Source organism: Sphaerodactylus townsendi, linkage group LG06 (genome assembly GCF_021028975.2).
Source record: "Sphaerodactylus townsendi isolate TG3544 linkage group LG06, MPM_Stown_v2.3, whole genome shotgun sequence".
In the NCBI taxonomy this organism is placed as follows: domain Eukaryota; kingdom Metazoa; phylum Chordata; class Lepidosauria; order Squamata; family Sphaerodactylidae; genus Sphaerodactylus; species Sphaerodactylus townsendi.
The window spans coordinates 5,587,376-5,607,426 of NC_059430.1; the positions used below are offsets into that span (position 1 = coordinate 5,587,376).

The 20,051-nt window shown below is 50.0% G+C and overlaps 1 protein-coding gene across 1 annotated transcript in view; it reads right to left on the reverse strand.

Annotated features, from left to right (window-relative positions):
- Window positions 1–5,340: 5,340 nt before the first annotated feature.
- LOC125435273 (filamin-A-like) overlaps window positions 5,341–20,051 on the reverse strand; it is a 66,080-nt gene continuing 51,369 nt past the window's right edge. The window contains 8 exon segments of the mRNA XM_048501462.1: window positions 5,341–6,843; window positions 8,014–8,223; window positions 9,207–9,425; window positions 12,340–12,516; window positions 13,936–14,082; window positions 15,853–15,946; window positions 17,615–17,763; window positions 19,784–20,036. Coding sequence (XP_048357419.1) covers window positions 6,656–6,843; window positions 8,014–8,223; window positions 9,207–9,425; window positions 12,340–12,516; window positions 13,936–14,082; window positions 15,853–15,946; window positions 17,615–17,763; window positions 19,784–20,036 — 1,437 coding nt within the window. The 3' untranslated portion in view covers window positions 5,341–6,655.

The following is a 20,051-nucleotide window of genomic DNA, read 5'->3' on the forward strand; positions in this document are numbered from 1 at the left end:
TTCTTATGCTAACCTTATGGAGGTTATGGAGACGTCTGAGGGGGGATATGACTGAAGTCTATAAAATGATGCCTGGGGTAGAAAATGTGGACAGAGAGAAATTTTTCTCTCTTTCTCACAATACTAGAACCAGGGGGCATCCATTGAAAATGCTGGGGGGAAGAATTAGGACTAATAAAAGGAAACACTTCTTCACGCAACGTGTGATTGGTGTTTGGAATAGGCTGCCACAGGAGGTGGTGATGGCCACTAACCTGGATAGCTTTAAAAGGGGCTTGGACAGATTTATGGAGGAGAAGTCGATCTATGGCTCCCAATCTTGATCCTCCTTGATCTGAGATTGCAAATGCCTTAGCAGACCAGGTGCTCAGGAGCAGCAGCAGCAGCAGCAGGCCCTTGCTTTCACCTGCTGCACATGAGCTCCCAAAGGCACCTGGTGGGCCACTGCGAGTAGCAGAGTGCTGGACTAGATGGACTCTGGTCTGAACCAGCAGGCTAGTTCTTATGTTCTTATGTTCTTAACCGGTCATTTGTTAATCTGGTACATTTTTGGCCCTGAAGTGGCCCAGTTAAAAGCCTCCATCTTTGAACAAAACAGATTCCAGACCCTGACTCTTGGCCTTCAGAAACTGTGGCTTTTACTGCAACCCTACAGCACTGAGTTGTCGTTGTGCATTCCATGAGGAATATCTGAGCCCAAGAACCCGTTGCAGTAAAGGAGCAGCAGTGGCGTAGGAGGTTAAGAGCTTGTGTATGTAATCTGGAGGAACCGGGTTTGATTCCCAGCTCTGCCGCCTGAGGTGTGGAGGCTCATCTGGGGAATTCAGATTAGCCTGCGCACTCCCACACACGCCAGCTGGGTGACCTTGGGCTAGTCACAGCTTCTCGGAGCTCTCTCAGCCCCACCTACCTCACAGGGTGTTTGTTGTGAGGGGGGTAGGGCAAGGAGATTGTCAGCCCCTTTGAGTCTCCTGCAGGAGAGAAAGGGGGATATAAATCCAAACTCTTCTTCTTCTTCTAAAGGCCCCCTGCTTAGAGAACACAATTAACAATCATAAATAGTTAAATATCCTTGACTTGATAAAGGGATTCGGCTGGTTATGGGGAAATAAACAGCTTCCATTCTTTTCTTTGAAGCTCCACCAACCTCTTATCACTGAACAGTAATTGCATCTTTAATCACTTACATATCAAATCACATTTACTAATCTTTCTGTGTTATATTAATTGCTTGTGTAACCCCCATGCCCAGAATGGGTTGGCCCAGAATGGGTTGACCCAGAAAGGGGTGGAGTCTGAAGGGAAGCAGAATGCTGCAGAACTCAGAGCTCTTTGGAGAAGAAGCAAGGCTACCAGACTTGGACCTTGATTTCTATAAGCCCTTAACACCTTGTTAAGTTGTAATGGGTGAGAGTTCTCCTGGAGACCTTCATCATGTTGCAACCTGTTCATCAAGCCCTTGGAGTCTTCAGGAGCCAGCCAACTTGCAAAGAAGATTTGGACTTAGCAATATCAGTAGACTGTAAATAGAAGGACTTGAAATGCAACCTGAACAGGACCTTGAATTGTAACGTTAAATGTTGATGTTTTAAAAGTGTTAATTGTAAAGAAAAAAGTAAACCATTTTGTTGTTTTAGAATTTGGTTCTTTGCAACTCATTTCCAGGTTCTGCCCCACAGAATAACCCACAGAAGGAAGGAGTTACAAATGGCGTAACCAAGTGGGGCTTGGAGGTGAGATTACAAATATAAAATTGCTTGCAATGGAAATGTGCAGCAAGTTGGGGTTTGATCCCCATATAACTGTTTTTTGTTATGTGATGTAAGTTCAAGAGATGTTGCTATGTGAATGTGAAGCACATGATTCTGTTTGGCAGTTGCATGAAGGAAGGGATTCCAGTTGCAACCCCCCATCCCTTCTGCAAACTAATTGGTTGAATTGCAACATTTGCTGGAAAGTTTTGCAAACTTCCAGTGCAGCTAAGTTTGGAACAGTTGGAAATCCTTGCAAGGGAAAGACAATGTTCTGCATTCAGATGCACCAAATGTGGTTCCTCAAAGTACAGAAAAGGAATCTCTGGGGGAAATCATTGTGCAATGATTTCCAAAGAGTTTACATTAGTGAATTACACAATGTCGAGGACTGACCAGAAATTTTTTTAGTGGGGGAGAATGTAACCCCCATGCCCAGAATGGGTTGGCCCAGAATAATACACTTACACTTGCTTTTATTAATTAGTTGCAGCTACTCACTTTTAGAAATAAGGAATCTCTGGTTCTCAATTTGAGCTGAACAAGGAGAGCCAAAAGGCATGGATGCCTAAGCTCAGAGGTGGGATCCAGCAGGTTCTCACAGGTTCCCGAGAGTAGGTTACTAATTATTGGTGTGTGCCGAGAGGGGGTTACTCATGGGTGATTTTGCCACATGATTTTTGCCTTGGTTACGCCCCTCCTCTCAGCAGTAGCGCGCAGAACTGGAAGCAGTCTAGCGGGAGGTACCCCGGCGTGCGTGGCAGCCTGCGCCTGCGTGCATTCGTTTCCCGCCCAAGGACCGGCACAGCTGCTGTGTCTTTGCCACAGCCCCGCCCAGGAATGCCCGGCCACGCCCCCGTCATGCCCCGCCCAGCCCCATTGGCGCTACGCCACAGTTTGAATCCCATCACCATGGGAACCTGTTACTAAACATTTTGGATCCCACCTCTGCCTAAGCTTAATGTTGATTGGGCAAGCAGTGACAGTCTATCGCATAACAAAAGGGTCATTAAAGTTGCTCGCAGCACCCAGGCATTCAGTAGTAAATCCTCCTGATTAAAAGGGAAGTCAGAAGGAGAGTGGAGTAAAATTAAGATACTTTTTATATGTTTGTGTGTGGGGGGGTATGTGTATGTATGTGTGTATGCAGACAGACATATATAACTAGCATTTAGGAGACGGGGCACGATGGGGGCGTAACTGGGCATTCTGGGGGCGGGGCATTCCTGGGCAGGGCTGTGGCAAGGACGCTGCGCCGGTCCTTGGGCAGGAAATGAATGCACGCAGGCGCAGGCTGCCACGCACGCCGGTGCACCTCCTGCTAGACTAGTTCTAGTTCTGCGTGCTACTGCGGAGAGGAGGGGCGTAACTAAGGCCAAAATCACGTGGCAAAATCACCCATTAGTAACCCCCTCTCGGCACACACAAATCATTAGTAACCTACTTTCGGGAACCTGTGAGAACCTGCTGGATCCCACCTCTAGTTAGACAGATTATCCTTAAAAGTTTGGGAAACTCAACAGGACCCATACCAGCTTGTCAATATCCTTCTTGAATTGTAGTGGGACCCCCACTGCTCATTTCCTTCCAGGGCAAGAACCATCCATTTATTATTATTATCTTCCCTTTGAAACAGCCATGCAGATCCTTCCTCAGTAGGCTTTATCAATCTCAGGAGACCCCCGTGTGGTGCATAGGGTCACAAAAACGTTTTCTGGAGCCTGCCAAGTGTTTTCAGAAAATAGGAAGGGCCAGGTGAGTCTCTGGTCTACCAAGGTGAGCTCCCAAAGGCACCTGGTGGGCCACTGCGAGTAGCAGAGTGCTGGACTAGATGGACTCTGGTCTGATCCAGCAGGCTCTTTCTTATGTTCTTAAGGCCCTTGCTTTCACATCCTGCACGTGAGCTCCCAAAGGCACCTGGTGGGCCACTGCGAGTAGCAGAGTCCTGGACTAGATGGACTCTGGTCTGATCCAGCTGGCTTGTTCTTATGTTCTTAGGCTTCTGATTGGCCATTGGAGATTTGACTGGCTGGGCCTACTTTTTAAAAAAAATCGCTTTGGCAGCAGGTGCTACCACAGCCCAAGGCTCTTCACTGTGTGACTGAAGGTAAACGGCAACAGCCATTTTGGGGGCGACTCTCCTTCCTGTGGCCGCCATTTTGTATCAGCAATTTTGCAGCTCTGCTCACAGCTCTGCCTCGGATGTCCAAGTGCCTATGGCCGTGGTGGTGAACCTTTGGCACTCCAGATGTTATGGACTACAATTCCCATCAGCCCCTGCCAGCATGGCGTAGGAGGTTAAGAGCTCATGTATCTAATCTGGAGGAACCGGGTTTGATTCCCAGCTCTGCCGCCTGAGCTGTGGAGGCTTCTCTGGGGAATTCAGATTAGCCTGTGCACTCCCACACGCGCCAGCTGGGTGACCTTGCGCTAGTCACAGCTTCTCGGAGCTCTCTCAGCCCCACCCACCTCACAGGGTGTTTGTTGTGAGGGGGGAAGGGCAAGGAGATTGTAAGCCCCTTTGAGTCTCCTGCAGGAAAGGGGGGGATATAAATTTTAAAAAAACTACAATTCCCATCAGCCCCTGCCAGCATGGCCAATTGGCCATGGAGTGCCAAAGGTTCGCCACCACTGGCCTATGGGCTCAAAAAGGATCGCGAATACTTTAGTAGTTCCATTTTTAATTTCATCCCATCAACTGACTGAGAACAGAATTTATATTTCCTTTCTGATATGTGTTCCCCCATCCAAGCATTTCTCAGATCTTCGTCCTTTTCTTCTGCAGGCGATCATTCACTGCAAATTTAAAAACCCCACGCCCACCTTGTTGGTCCGACACCCAGCCAGTAGTAGGGTGTAAGCAGTGGTGGGATTCAACAGGTTCGCACCACTTCGGCACACATGGTGCTTGTAAACAACCACTTGTTAAATGGGAGTACTGGGAAGAAGAGGAAGAAGAGAAAGAGGAGGAAGAGGAGGAAGAAGAGGAGGAGGAGGAGGAGTTTGGATTTATATCCCCCCTTTCTCTCCTGCAGGAGACTCAAAGGGGCTGACAATCTCCTTGCCCTTCCCCCCTCACAACAAACACCCTGTGAGGTACGTGGGGCTGAGAGAGCTCCGAGAAGCTGTGACTAGCCCAAGGTCACCCAGCTGGCGTGTGTGGGAGTGTACAGGCTAATCTGAATTCCCCAGATAAGCCTCCACAGCTCAGGCGGCAGAGCGGGGAATCAAACCCGGTTCCTCCAGATTAGATACACGAGCTCTTAACCTCCTACGCCACTGCTGGGAGTAAGGCAGATGTGTTTGTGCTCAGACAGATGTTATCCAGCTCAGTCGTCGGAGCAGTGGTGGTGAACCTTTGGCACTCCAGATGTTATGGACTACAATTCCCACCAGCCCCTGCCAATTGGCCATGCTGGCTGGGGCTGATGGGAACTGTAGTCCACAACATCTGGAGTGCCAAAGGTTCGCCACCACGGCGTTGGAGGAACTGGACTGCCCACCACGCAGTTGACTTTTTCACCCATTGCCAAACAGGCTTCTGGTAACGTACAAAAGAGCAGCCAAAGACCAAACGCAGTCTTGTCGGTTAATAGCAAGTCACCTTTATTGCTGGCGGCAGGACTTTGCTCTGCCTGGACTACCTTTGGCGAGTGGAGGTGCCATTCCATCCCTGTAGGACACACACAACCACAAAACACATCGCTAAAAAATATCCCTCCCCACTCCCACCCCCCTCAGGAGAATTCAAACGTCCTCCCCTCGTGGGCTTGGGTTCTAATCCCCCCCCCCTTCCCTTTTAACATTTTTCTTCCTTCTCCCGTTGTTTATATTTTTATTAATCTCTGTCTTCAGTTTGGGCAGTCCTTCTTCACAGTGATGGCCGATGAAGAGAAAGCAGAGACGGTGGGAAATGCCTTGGGGGGAGGGGGGGAAGCTATATGCCCCTCACTGCATTTGCAAGAATTGCAACTCTTGGAGCACTGCATCTTCCGGTAAACCTCCCAGGCATGGTGGTGGGCCCTGGGTCAGAAACTTTCTTAGGCGATCCCATCCTTTCTCAGAGTCCACACGCTTGACTGTTGCTTCCTGGGAACGGCTCACTCAGCAGCATCATTTCGCTGGATCGTCTGTCGGGGCTCCTACAGTTGAAAGGATGCCGAAGATCCCTTTCTTCCCCGGTACACCTCACAGAAGTCTCCATCTCCAGACTCTGCATTTTGCTACCTCCCTCATCATTCCCGGTTCCAAATCTTTCTCCTTCCTCAAAGCCAACCTGAAGCGGTAAGACTGAGGGATAAGCATCGCTGGAGGGACAAGACTGTGCCAGACTGGCCTCAATTGCACGCTGCTATTCACCAGTGATGGACCGCAGACAAGCTTCCATCAGAATTAAAGCATCCTGGAAGATGAATTGCCCGGGGCTTCCCACACCATCCTCATTTGCACCGCTAAAGGGCAGAACACGATGCACTTCCTGTTCTCCGAACCACTTCCTGTCCCGCATCATCACTTCCTGTTGTCTGAACCACTTCCTGTCCCGCATCATCATTTCCTGTTGTCTGAACCCCTTCCTGTCCCGTATCATCACTTCTGCCCAAGATCTGGTTTTTGGCCCCTTTCCTTTCTCTCTCTCCCTGGGCTTCACTGTGACCCCCCACCCTTACCGGCCACAACGGTACCGGTCCGCCTCCCCTGACCCCTCCCAATCTTTTATCCGGGTGAAATTGTTCAAAGTCCAAACAGGCAAAAAAGAAAAAGAAACAAAAGAAAACCCCAACCCGTTGTCCCAAAGTTCTTCTTCACACTTGCCCCGCCCTGGGGTAATACAGGTAGTTTGTCAAGACCGGTCCTTGGTGTGGAGGTGCAGGGCGGGGCCAAAGGGGGATGACCTCCACAACCCCCTAGGGCACGTTGACTTGGTAGGGGCTCCCGGGCACGCTCTCGTCTCCCCATTTGACGATGAGGATGTAGTCGCCTTTCTCCTTGACGGTGTAGGTGACGTTGTACACCCGGTTGCCCATGTGCTTCACGTAAACCTCCTCGCAGGGTGTCTTGGGACCGTGGACGCCCACCATTAGCATGTTGGTACCTGCAGAGAGGGGACAGGAGAGACCCCTAGGAACATGGATTCGCGTAACGCCAGGGTTTCCTAAACTTTTGACAATTTGGGGCACTCCAGGTTTATAACTTCAGACTGATAGTCCCCACAAGCATCTCTGGCCTTTTCCACACAGATGCTTTAAAACGTTTTGAGGCAGGAAATAAAACGTTTCCACCATGGAGTTTTGCATTGTTTTTACCCCAAAATGTTTCATTTGAGCCTCAAAATGTTTCAAATGAATCCCCTTTTAAAACACCCAGTGAACACTGGTGAACTCAGTGTGAACATGGTGGCTGCGAGTCAGCTGCGACTCAGCGACACTTTCTTCTTCCTGACAGATTCATGGAGAAGAGGTCGATCCATGGAGACTAAAGGGAGCTTCCATATACAAATGCAGCAAACCTCTGAACACCAACGCAAGGAGGAGGAGGCCTGCTGCCTCTATGCCCTGTTCATTTGGCTCTCCAGGGCTACCAGGAGCAGCAGTGGCATAGGAGGTTAAGAGCTCGTGTATCTAATCTGGAGGAACCGGGTTTGATTCCCCGCTCTGCTGCCTGAGCTGTGGAGGCTTATCTGGGGAATTCAGATTAGCCTGTGCACTCCCACACACGCCAGCTGGGTGACCTTGGGCTAGTCACAGCTTCTCGGAGCTCCCTCAGCCCCACCCACCTCACAGGGTGTTTGTTGTGAGGGGGGAAGGGCAAGGAGATTGTCAGCCCCTTTTGAGTCTCCTGCAGGAGAGAAAGGGGGGATATAAATCCAAACTCTTCTTCTTCTACCATGTGAAAGAGTATGGTGGAGTAGATGGACCTTCACTGGTCTGATCCAACAGGCCTCTTCTGAGGTTCTTACCATGGAGAAAGCCTTGGACTCTGTGCCCTGCTGTTGGACCTACAGAGGAGCTATTTGACTCCTGTGTGGGGCAGGAAGCTGAACTAAATGGACCCTCCCTGGTCTGATCCAGCAGGGTACCTCTTAGGTTCTGGAAATCATGTCAACGGTACACATATCTCAGGATCAACATTAACAGATGTTTGAAAGGGTGCCCACCTATTGCAAAAACTTCTTTGTTTGAACAAACCTCCTATTTCCCCACTACGTTACACCGAACTCTTTTTCTCTGCCCCTGCCCCGCTACACAGACTCCACCCCACTCACCTGCTTTGCTACAGTCCACAGTGAAGGTATTTTTCTGGCCCACAAAGGCCTTGGTAAGCCCGGGCCCTCTGGCCACCACCTTGCTGGCATCCGATGAGAACTTGGGCAGGGCGCTGTAGCTGCTGCCCACGGAAGACGAGGCCTTGGTGACCGTCTCCACCAGCACGGTTGACGTCTCGTGGAGGCTGTGCCCGCCGGACAGACGTGGCCCTACGGAGGAGGAGGAGGCAAGATGGATGGATCAAATTTGGCTCTGGTGGGAAATAACGACCAGATGAGGCAAACTGAATACCAGAATAATGAATGAAAGTATGTGCGTCCTTTAAGAACTGAATACCCCCACGTTCTCCTCTTTGTTTCACCAACAGGTCAGCAGAGACGGTTGAAGGAGGAGGAGGAGGAGGAGAAGAGGAGGAGGAGGAGGAGGAGGAGGAGGAGTTTGGATTTATATCCCCCCCTTTCTCTCCTGCAGGAGACTCAAAGGGGCTGACAATCTCCTTGCCCTTACCCCCTCACAACAAACACCCTGTGAGGTGGGTGGGACTGAGAGAGCTCCGGGAAGTTGTGACTAGCCCAAGGTCACCCAGCTGGCGTGTGTGGGAGTGCACAGGCTAATTCTGAGACTCTTCTCCCAGATAAATACCTCCACAGCTTTCCAGGCAGCTGGCGAGGAATCAAACTCCCAGTTCCTCAGATTAGGCCACGAGCTCTTCACCTCCTACGCCACTGCTGCTCCTGGGTCACAAGGGCTTTCCAAGTTACTTAATGGACCAGTGAACCACTTCCAATCACTTGGAAGAAAGCCAGTGCGGTGTAGTGGTTAAGAGCAGGTGCACTCTAATCTGGAGAACCGGGTTTGATTCCCCGCTCTGCCACCTGAGCTGTGGAGGCTTATCGGGTGAGCTAGATTAGCTTGTGACCTCCACCATATGCCAGGTGGGTGACCTTGGGCTGGTCACAGTTCTTCGGAGCTCTCTCAGCCCTACCCACCTCACAGGGTGTTTGTTGTGGTGGGAGAAGGGAAAGGAGATTGTACGCCCCTTTGATTCCAGACCGTTTCCCATTCTGGTTGGCCTCCTCTGGACCCGTTCCAGCTTGTCAATATCCTTCTTGAATTGCGGTGCCCAGAACTGCACACAATATTCCAGGTGAGATCTGACCAAAGCACCTTCTCAGAGTGGCACTCCTCCTACCTGTGACTTTGGCTTTGAAGGGGCTGCCCACAATGTGTTGGGGTCCTCCGTACTTGATGGAGATGAGGTAGTTGCCTGGGGCCATGGGCATGTAGGTGACTTTGTGGCCCTCTGGGCATTCCTGGCAGTCCATCTGCACCTTGGAGGGCCCGTCGATGGTGACGGACAGCGCGCCGGAGCCGGCATTCCGCGTCTTGACAAAGAACTCAGAGGAGACGCCTGTTGGAGGAAAGCGGGGAGGTCAGAAAGGGGACATAAGAACGAGCCAGCTGGATCAGACCAGAGTCCATCTAGTCCAGCTCTCTGCTACTCGCAGTGGCCCACCAGGTGCCTTTGGGAGCTCACCTGCAGGATGTGAAAGCAATGGCCTTCTGCTGTTGCTGCTCCCCCCGAGCACCTGGTCTGTTGAGGCATTTGCAATCTCAGATCAAGGAGGATCAAGATTGGTAGCCATAAATTGACTTCTCCTCCATAAATCTGTCCAAGCCCTTTTTAAAGCTATCCAGGTGAGTGGCCATCACCACCTCCTGAGGCAGCATATTCCAAACACCAATCGCACGTTGCGTGAAGAAGTGTTTCCTTTCATTAGTCCTAATTCTTCCCCCCAGCATTTTCAATGAATGCCCCCTGGTTCTAGTATTGGGAGAAAGAGAGAAAAATTTCTCTCTGTCCACATTTTCTACCCCATGCATAATTTTATAGACTTCAATCCCATATCCCCCCCCTCAGGCAGATCTCTCCCTCTCCAAACTAAAAAAAAAAAGGAGTCCCAAGCGGCTGCAGCCCCACTCTCTCCTCATAGGAAGGTGCTCCAGTCCCCTCAATCATCCTCGTTGCCCTTCTCTGCACTTTTTCTATCTCTTCGATATCCCCTTTTTGAGATGTGGCTGACCAGAGACTGAACACAATTACTCCAAGATGCAGGTGCTTTGCACCATGTATATAAGGGAGCATGACAATCTTTTGCAGTTTATTATCAGAATTCCTTTCCTTCTAATGATCTAACTATTACAACTACAAAGAGAAGCCTGAGCAGGCCGATTCAAGAAATAGATCTAGATTGTGATTTCAAAAATTTGGGTTTCATGTACTTTTAAGTTCTCTATTTTTATGCTTTTTGTTTCTATCGTTAAGTTGGTTTGAGCCCCATAAGGAAGCAAGGCGGCGAATAAATGTTTTAAATCAATAAATGTTTAGTGCTGATAAAGACGCAGCTATTTTCCCTGGCCTTTGGCTGAAGGAACGGTTTCCCCCTTGTGTGATTTCATGAGTTTTTAAACAGGTTTTACAAATTTTCAATAGGTTTTAGACATTTCAAAGTGGTTTTATTGTTACAGATTATAATTGTTTTTAGGTTGTATGGGATTTTATGAGTTTCGTGAGTTTTATGCTGTAGCCTGCCCTGAAACCGATCGATGGATGGATGGATGGATGGATGGATGGATGGATGGATGGATGGATGGATGGATGGATGGATGGATGGATGGATGGATGGATGGATGGATGGATGGATGGATGGATGGATGGATGGATGGATGGATGGATGGATGGATGGATGGATGGATGGATGGATGGATGGATGGATGGATGGATGGATAGATGGATGGATGGATGGATGGATGGGTGGGTGGGTGGGTGGGTGGGTGGGTGGGTGGGTGGGTGGGCACAATCCGATGGCTGCTCCAGATCCTGTCAAATAACATTGCCCTATCATCCCTTTCCTCTTTCTCCTGGTTCTTTAACATTTGTCTTTTTTGCATCATCTGTAAGGGACGTCTGGGGCTAGTGTGGCCACAAATGACAACTTGCATATTTAGGGTCTGGAGCCAAGGCAGTGTGGGGTTTGTATTAAGGGGTGTGTGGAGGACCTCACTAGTCCCCCCTCCGAAGCAGTCAATTTCTCCAGCATAACTGACCTCTGCAGGCTGATATCAGTTGTCATTCTGGGGGACTCCAGGGCCCCACCAGGAAGTCACAATCCCTGGATTTCTGCCAGGTGTATTATAAGATTTTTCCCTTTGTGATTCAGTGGCAATTGCATTTTTGGATTAGTACATATAATGACTCAACTATTGTCCTGTTGCATACAGCAACATGATTATTTATATCAAACTAGCATGCCCGGACACGCATTGCTGGGGCTGAGTCTGGTGAAGTGGAAAAGGAAGAAAAGGGGAAGCGAATGGTTCGAACATGTGTCATTGCACAATGGCTTGCAAGGGAGGAGGGGGGCAGGGGCCCCTAAGCTCCCCCCGTCTCTCCGTTCCCTTGCATGGCAACCGACCAGTCCCTCCCTAGCAGTTCCCCTTCCTCTGCTAGGGTGGGTGGGAGGCCATGTCCAGGTGGGCTGATCCTGTCCCTTTCACTCCCTTCCCTTGCCAGAAGCCCGAATTATCTAGCAGTAAAACAAGCTGGGAGGCATTAGCTACAGCTGTGTTCAAATTTCAGAGCATTTGGTCCAACAAACCCCTGGACCCTCCCTCGCCTTCCCCTTCCCTTGGCCTTAAGATGGGTGGGCCACGTGTAATTGCAGATAAGCCATGCTTATCCCTCTCACTCCATAAGGCAGTGGTTTTCAAGGGAAGAACTGGTTGTTTCCACCTTGTACATCAGAGGGTGTTGCCTTTGGCCCGACCAGCAGATGGCACTGTATTGGAACAGAAGTGTGGTTCCAACTGTCACAAGAAGTGTGGCATGTACACAGCCATAACTAGCACAGTTGGCCGAGCATGTACACAACAGGAGGTGTGGAAACAGTATGAAAACCTGGCCGCACGTGAATGCAACGTTGTGTGAAAATTTCAAAGCAATCGGTCTAGTCGTTTGGGAGATTACCTGTCAGCAGAAAAACAAACTGATAGATTTTTATATATATAGATTATCATTTACTGGTGGTTTCCTTTTCCCTTACTGGTGGTTCCAAACTTTGTGGTTCCCTTTTCTTTTGGAAAGAGTCTTCTGGCTCCATCAAAGAAGGCAGGGACCCAATTCTTTTAGGACCTTGCAGTGGTATCTGAGAACCAGTTGCAAAGAATTGTAGCCTTCTGCCACAGGGTCTGCCTGTGGCAAATCGATACACGGGAGAACGTTACAAGAGAAGCCGCCCTTTTGCAATGAAAGAGGAGGGCCTTACCTGTAGTTCCGCCCTCCAGCCCTGGGCCGTAGGCCATGACGAGTCCCGGATCGCCAACCTGGTTCTGCTCCCCAACCCGGATCTTGAAAGGGCTGCCGGGGATGTGTCTGCCGTTGAACCTGACGTCGATGGAGTGCACGCCGTTCTCATGAGGGATGAAGCGGATGGCGTATTTGTCTGGGGAAGGGGGAAACAGATGGATCCATGAGGCAGGCTGGGCCCAGTCAACTTCTCCACTCAATCTCACCCTTATTACGGGCCACGATCAGTGGTGGGATCCAAAAATTTTAATAACAGGTTCTGATGGTGGTGGGATTCAAACAATTGGCCGCCCCGCGCCGCCCCTCCAGTCCCTATTGGGCAGGGAGGTTGCTTTAGTAACCCCTTCTCGGCACTCAGAAAAAATTAGTAACCGCTTCTAGAGAAGTGGTGAGAACTGGTTGGATCCCACCTCTGGCCCCGATACACAAGGTTTTGGTCATCACAAGTCCCAAGATTATCAGCACAGCTTTTTTGGTGGGCCTCCTTCCCTTTTTCCCCCAAAACTAAAAGGTTGGTTGGATCCACCTACGGTTGTGGAGGCTGAGGACTGAAATGGGGTGGGGTATAAATGAGAGCCAGTGTGGGGAGTTACTAGATAATCAGACTAAGATCTAGATTTTCGTGCCCCCCAGGCATGCGCCTGGTGCAACATGCACCCCCCCCCGTCCCCTTGTAGCTCTGCCACTGCCATTCAGCTTAGCCCAACTTTGACATTTCTCCATTTCTTTCCAGAAATTAATTTCAGTGGGGTGCTGTGTGGTTTCCGGGCTGTATGGCCGTGTTCTAGCAGCATTCTCTCCTGACGTTTCGCCTGATATCAGATCCTTTGAAGATGCCAGCCACAGATGCAGAGCCGAAGCGTCAGGGGCAAATACTGAAATACCATGCTCCATACAACTCCAACAACACCAATATCCGACGATGAAAGCCTTCAACAATACAATTAATTTCTAGCTCACTGGTATGAGAGGCAGACGCATCTCCATTTTAGCCACAGGGGGGCAGTGGTGTTCTCCTTAATACCGTTTCTCCTAAACTGTTTATATTCTGACTCTGCAAGTTACAGAGACTCAAATTCCATAAACTCCACAGTCAGAGGTCACCTAGTGACGTCCTGTGGATGGAAACCTCTAGATCAGGGATCACCTTCACCACAAATTCACAAGGTGGGTTGAAACTTGATGTTCACTTCCCGGCCTCTGTAATAAGGGGGTAACCCTGTCCCGCTTTGCAGGGAGATTGTAAGCATCATTAAAGAAGAAGAGTCGGTTTTTATACCCGCTTTTTCTTTACCGAAAGGAGTCTCAAAGTGGCTTACAAACTCCTTTCCCAGTTCTCTCCGACCTCTGTCAGCCCCACCTACCTCACAAGGTGTCTGTTGTGGGGAGAGGAAGGGGAAAGGAGCTTGGAAGCCACCTTGAGTCTCCTTATAGGATAGAAAGGTAGGGTATAAATCCAAACTCCTCCTCCTCCCTCTTCTTCAAAGATCTCAGCTTCCCTCTCTAACTTTCTGCAAATGTGTAGGACCCCTGCCCTGCTCCACCCACTACTCACCACTGTCCAGCTCTGAGACGTAGCACTCTTCCACCAGTCCTGACGGTGTATGAACTTTAGCATCGATCACACCACGGGCTCCGTTCAGCTGCACAGCAAAGGAAGCTGGCTGGTTCACCTTCAACCCAGTCTCCTGCAGGTGGACAGAAACAGGGTTCAGACCCACAGGTGGGAAAAAGCGGGGAGGAGGTATCACAGAGGCAGGTGCCAGGCAACCACCAGAATTCCCCACTTTGGGACCCTTCCCTCAGTGCTGATCAGCTGCCCAACAGGGGACATCAACAGGAAAACTAGGCCCAGGCCTGCATCTCTGGCAATGTGATGATGTCATATCCAGCATAAATCAGAAGTGACATCATCACGTTGCCAGCAACACACACTCTAGTATTTGGGCAGGCGCTCTATGGTAAAAATACCTTCCACCACAGAGTTTTTGCCCAAATACCACAGGGCTTTTGTGCATTTACTGCTTGCAGTTTGGCTGTGTGCTCGGCAGTGGGGTTTCCCCCCCATTGGGGTGCTGTGTGGTTTCCGGGCTGTCTGGCCGTGTTCTAGCAGCATTCTCTCCTGATGTTTCGCCTGCATCTGTGGCTGGCATCTCCAGAGGATCCCTCTGAAGATGCCAGCCATTCCCTTCCCTGAATCCTCTGAAGATGCCAGCCACAGATGCAGAAGCGAGAAACGTCAGGGGCGGCACTGCTAAAGTATCAACCCTTGTCAGGCTCCCCACCAGGCACCTAGTGTTCGACCGTGAAAGCCTTCGACAATACATTTCCCCCCATTGTTTTCTGTTTAAAAGGGAAGTCTCCTGCAGCCAAGTATCCCAACCCACACCGATTCAATCTGCCATTTTGACCACTTGCTACTTCCTTTCCTTTCCATGGAACTTCCCTCTGTGGAGATCCCATCCTGTTTTTATTTTTTGGGGTTGGGGGCATCTTTGGTATATCGAAAATTCAATAGACCCTGTCAATTTCACTGGTCTATTGAATTATCAGTAGACCAGCGTTGTGAAAATAAAAGGAACAACGTGGCTGGAAGAGCTATTGGGTGAGTGGAGAAGGGAGGGAGGGAGGGAGGGAGGGAGGGAGGGAGGGAGGAAGGGAGGGAGGGAGGGAGGAGGAGGAAGGAAGGAAGAAGGAAGGAAGGAAGGAAGGAAGGAAGGAAGGAAGGAAGGAAGGAAGGAAGGAAGGAGGAGGAGAAGGAAGGAGGAGGAGGAGGAAGGGAAGGAAGGAAGGAAGGAAGGAAGGAAGGAAGGAAGGAAGGAAGGAAAAGGAAGGAAGGAAGGGAAGGAAGGAAGAAGGAAGGAAGAAGGAAGGAAGGAAGGAAGGAAGGGAAGGAAGGAAGGAAGGGAAGGGGAAGGGAGGAAGGAAGGAAGGAAGGAAGGAAGGAAGGAAGGAAGGAAGGAAGGAAGGAAGGAAGGAAGAGGAAGGAAGAGGAAGGAAGAGGAAGGAAGAGGAAGGAAGAGGAAGGAAGGAAGGAAGGAAGGAAGGAAGGAAGGAAGGAAGGAAGGAGCTGGACAACCTGAAAACTGGGTAACGCACAGCCATCACCTTTGCTTTCCCTCCACTTAACCCACCTTTGGAACCTGCAGGGATTCTCTGATCTGTGGCACAGAGAGTTCAGGAGCAGGGAAAACGTGTGTGCGACTGATAATCTGACCCAAAGGGAATGTACGCTCACTACGGAGCAGACCACAAATGCATAAGTTACCAGAGTGTCCCTGGCAAAGCTATGATGTCACAGCCAGTGCACGATAGAAGTGACATCATCGCATTTCTGCTGAGAACGAGACCTGACCCTGGTTTTCCTCCAGTCCCGGGTTGCCTAGCGGTCACTGCATCCCCCCCCCCTCTCTGCAGGGGTGCCAGACCTAGAGTGGGCTGGGTACCTGGAAGGCTAGTGGACAGTCAGAGCCGGTGAGGCGTCATCAGGAGAGCGAAGCCACCGAGGGACCCACTGAAAAGGGGCTGTCCGGGATGTGCTTCGTCATCGTGAATTTGATGGACACCTACATTAGTCACCTGGGGGAGAGGAAGCTTGGCGCTGTGAGATGCAACAGAGGCATGCTAGAGAGGGCAAGCCAGAGCCCTGGGCAAAACACAGGTTGGATGCCCCCCCATGAGGCTGACCAACCCACCACGACCGAAAAAAGTTTTTTGCACCAGGTCATTGGTGCCTACAGGGGTGCATTTTTTAGAACATATTGCCACGAATTTCAGCGTATCATCAGGAGACTGTCCATATGCTAGCCCCCCCCAGAAGTTTGGTATATAGGTTGGTTCAGGGGAACAAAAGTTATGGACCCTCAAGGTGTAGCCCCATCTCCTATTAGCTCCCATTGGAAACAATGGGGGGATAGAACACCTTTGGGAGATCCCACAACTTTGGACTCCCTAGACAAACTACCAAACTTGGGGGTAGCATAAGGACAGTCTCCTGATGATGCTGAAATTTTAAGCATGCCACTAACCTAAAAACCGCCACCTGCAGGCCAAAAGCAAGAAAACCACTAAGAAATATCTACATAGCTTGAGACCCTGCATTTTTGGTGCCCCCCACAAGGTGATGCCCTGGGCAGCTGCCCACCTTGCCCAGTGGGCATTACGCCTTTGGGTCACAGGAGAAAGCCCAAATCAAGCTGGCCCTTGACACAGCAGGCCAGAGTCGTCCACCACCTGGTTCTCAGGTGCTTTCTGTTTGGCAGGAACGAACGTGTCCACCCAGGGCGTGAAGTGGAGCAGCTACCGAGACCCAGAGCTCTCCTCTGGCCATATCGTCTAGGGCAGGGGTGGGAACCTGCGGCTCTCGAATGTTCAGGAACTACAATTCCCATCAGCCCCTACCAGCATGTGCCAGTGGCCATGCTGACAGGAAAGCTGATAGGGTGTAATTCCTAATTCCCACCAGAGTCCCTGTCTAGGGGAAAGGCAGTGGCGTACCTGCCAGAGGGACATGGGGCGTCACATGTCCCCAGGCACCACCCATCTGATCTCGTGGAGGGGCGCAAAATCACCCCACACACACTGAAGCGTTCGTCCCGAGACAGCATGAGGTGGCAGCTGCCCGACAGGCAAGCAGTGGAGACTGGGCCAGAGGCCTGCTACTTGGCGAGCCTGCCAGAAGCCCCTTGACCTAGCCCCTCAGAGGGGAAGAAGACAGAAGAGGAAGAAGCCGAGGCAGAGAGGAGAAAAAGAAGAGTTTGGATTTCTATCCTCCCTTTCTCTCTTGTAGGAGACTCAAAGGGGCTGACAATCTCCTTGCCCTTCCCCCCTCCCTCACAACAAACACCCTGTGAGGTGGGTGGGGCTGAGAGAGCTCTGAGAAGCTGTGACTAGCCCAAGGTCACCCAGCTGGCGTGTGTGGGAGTGCACAGGCTAATCTGAATTCCCCAGAGAAGCCTCCACAGCTCAGGCGTGACAGCCGGGGGCAGTCAGAGCCGGTTCCTCCAAGATTAGATACCTGGGCTACCGTAACCTCCCTAAATACAGCTGCTCCCGGTACCATTAAGGAAAGGAGATATGGTCAGTGTGAAGAACACTCAGGCAGGTGGGGCTGTAGGTAGACTTGAAGTGGGGGTCCCCGTGGTGTTTAAAGGAGAATGCCCCAGGATATCTGTCCCTGGGAGCCCCCAAAACCTGGAACCGGCCCTGTGCCCGTTTGCCTCCCGACCCGGAGCTGCCACCCTACCTGCTTCTTGGACAACGTAGGAGACTCCACAGGAGCCGTCTTTCCTATCCTCGAAGGCAATCTCTGCCTTGCTTGGGCCCTCGACCGCGATGGAGAGTCCACCGGCACCGGCCTCCCGGGTCCAGATGCTGAACTCCGCTGGGTAGACAAAACAACACCATAAATTACGAAGCTCTCAGAAATGGAGATCAAGTAGAGCGGGTGGCTAGTTTTAAATTTCTGGGCGTTACGATTAAAGAGGACTTGACCTGGGGCACACCAGACTGCAGCGGTGGTTTGAAAGGCCCAGCAAAGAACTGTATATCTGAGACTTTTAAAGGAAACAACAACTGAATGGAAAACTCCTGGTGTCCTTTTACAGCTATGCTATAAAAGGAGTGTCTTAACCCTACATGCATCTGTGTATGGTTCTCCAGTTGCTACAGTGGCGGATAGGAAAGGCGCTCCAAGGGTGATCACTCCTGCAGAGGATTGCTCGGCTGCCCTCTCCCCTCCTGGGAAGAACTCTCTATAATTCCGAAGCCTAAAGAAACCCAACATATTCCGAGAGACCCGTCTCATCCAGCACACTCTCTTTTTGGAACTGTTACCATCTGGCCAGGCGATGCAGGTCTATCAAAACTAGGACAAAGGAGGCTTAGAGACAGCTTTCTACTCTAGAGCTATTGGCGATGCTTGCTGAACTCAGCATGACTTAGGTGTTGATGTGTTTGGGGCTGTGTGGGGATGGGTGGAGAAGGGGAAAGGGAGGATGGGGTATGAGTCTGGAATTGGGTGCATCGAGGAATGCTGCTGTAAATTTTCGTTGTGCGTGCACAATGACAATAAATACTTATGCTTATGCTTAAATACATAATAGACTCAGCTTATTCACTCAAATCATCGTATAACCAGTAATTTGCTCCACTATGGATTACATTCAAATCTACAACTTTCTGCTAGGTGAAAAAAAAAACAACCTTTAAGTACAGTTCCCAATTCTGCTTTAACTAAAACACTTACATCCAAACAACACAACATGACATTTCTATGAAAATCTTTATCTTATCTAATGTCATTACATAACTTACTTGTGTAAGTATTTCCAAGCTTATCCCTGATATAAATCTTGTAACCAATCTTATCCATAAAACTTCACTCAGTGTTTAAAACACTAACATACAATTGTTTCCTTATATCTTTATTCGCCTTCCAGCGACTTTATAAATATCATTATTAACTAGAGTTGCAGCATTCATGATAAACTCAGTGTCAAATGTTTGTAATCCTCACTGTTTCCCAAAAACACAATTAACGGTTTCCACAATTTAGTACAACTTTCTATGCTTTTATTATTCACAACTGTTGATAATTTATTCAGTGCGTGTGTAACCCCCATGCTCAGAATGGGTTGACCCAGAAAGGGGTGGAGACTCAAAGCAGCAGAAGGCTGCAGAGCTCATGTAGTTTGGAGGAGACAAGGCTACCAGACTCGGACCTTGGTTTGTATAAGCCCTGAACACCTTGTTAAGGTAACTGCAATGCTGTTGGGAACTAGTGGGAAGGGAGTTGTTTATTTTTGCTATGTTGTAAATGTTGGCGTTTATTGTTTCAGGGTTTTTGTGTATGTAAATGGGGAGAGTTTTCTGGGAACCTTCATCATCTTGAATCCCATTCACCAAGCCTCTGAAGTCTTCGAAAGCCAACCACCCAGCAAAGGAGAATTGGAATTGGCAATATCAGTAGACCGTAAATATAAGGACTTGAAAATGCAAATTTAACAGGACTGTAAAGTGCAAATGTCAAATGTTTTAAAAGTGTTATTTGTTAAGAGAAGTGAACTGTTTTGTTTTAAATTTAGTTCTTTGCAACTCCTTCCCAAGTCCTGCCCCACAGAACCCACAGAAAGAGGTTACACGTGCATTATTCAGAATGTGTGAGAGTGTATGGCATAGGTGTCAAGCTCGTGGTCCTCCAGATGTTATGGACTACAGTTCCCATCATCCCCTGCCAGCATCATGCTGGCGGGAGATGGTCAGGCTGTAATCCTCTTACTATCTGGAGAAACATTGGACACCTGTGGTTTATGGGATGTATATAAGCAAAAGGGAGATTGTGCAATCAAAATTTCTAGCCGTTTCATCCCTCTTGGCTTGGCTTCTAGTACCCACGGTCTTACCTGGCACCCCAGCCACGCCTCTCTCCAAGCCGGTGCCTCCGGCTCGCACTTTGTGAGCGCCCCCTTCTCCCAGCGGCCCCACCGTGAACTGGAACGGACTGCCCGGCACGTGCTGACCACGGTACTTGACGTTCACCGTGTGGGGGCCCATCTCCTGGGGCACGAAGCGGACGGAATAGGCACTGTCGTCCCCCTCAATGATCTCTGCCTCGGCCATCTTTCCCGACGGGCTGGTCACTTGGGCCGTCATGGCCTGCAAGCCGGCCTC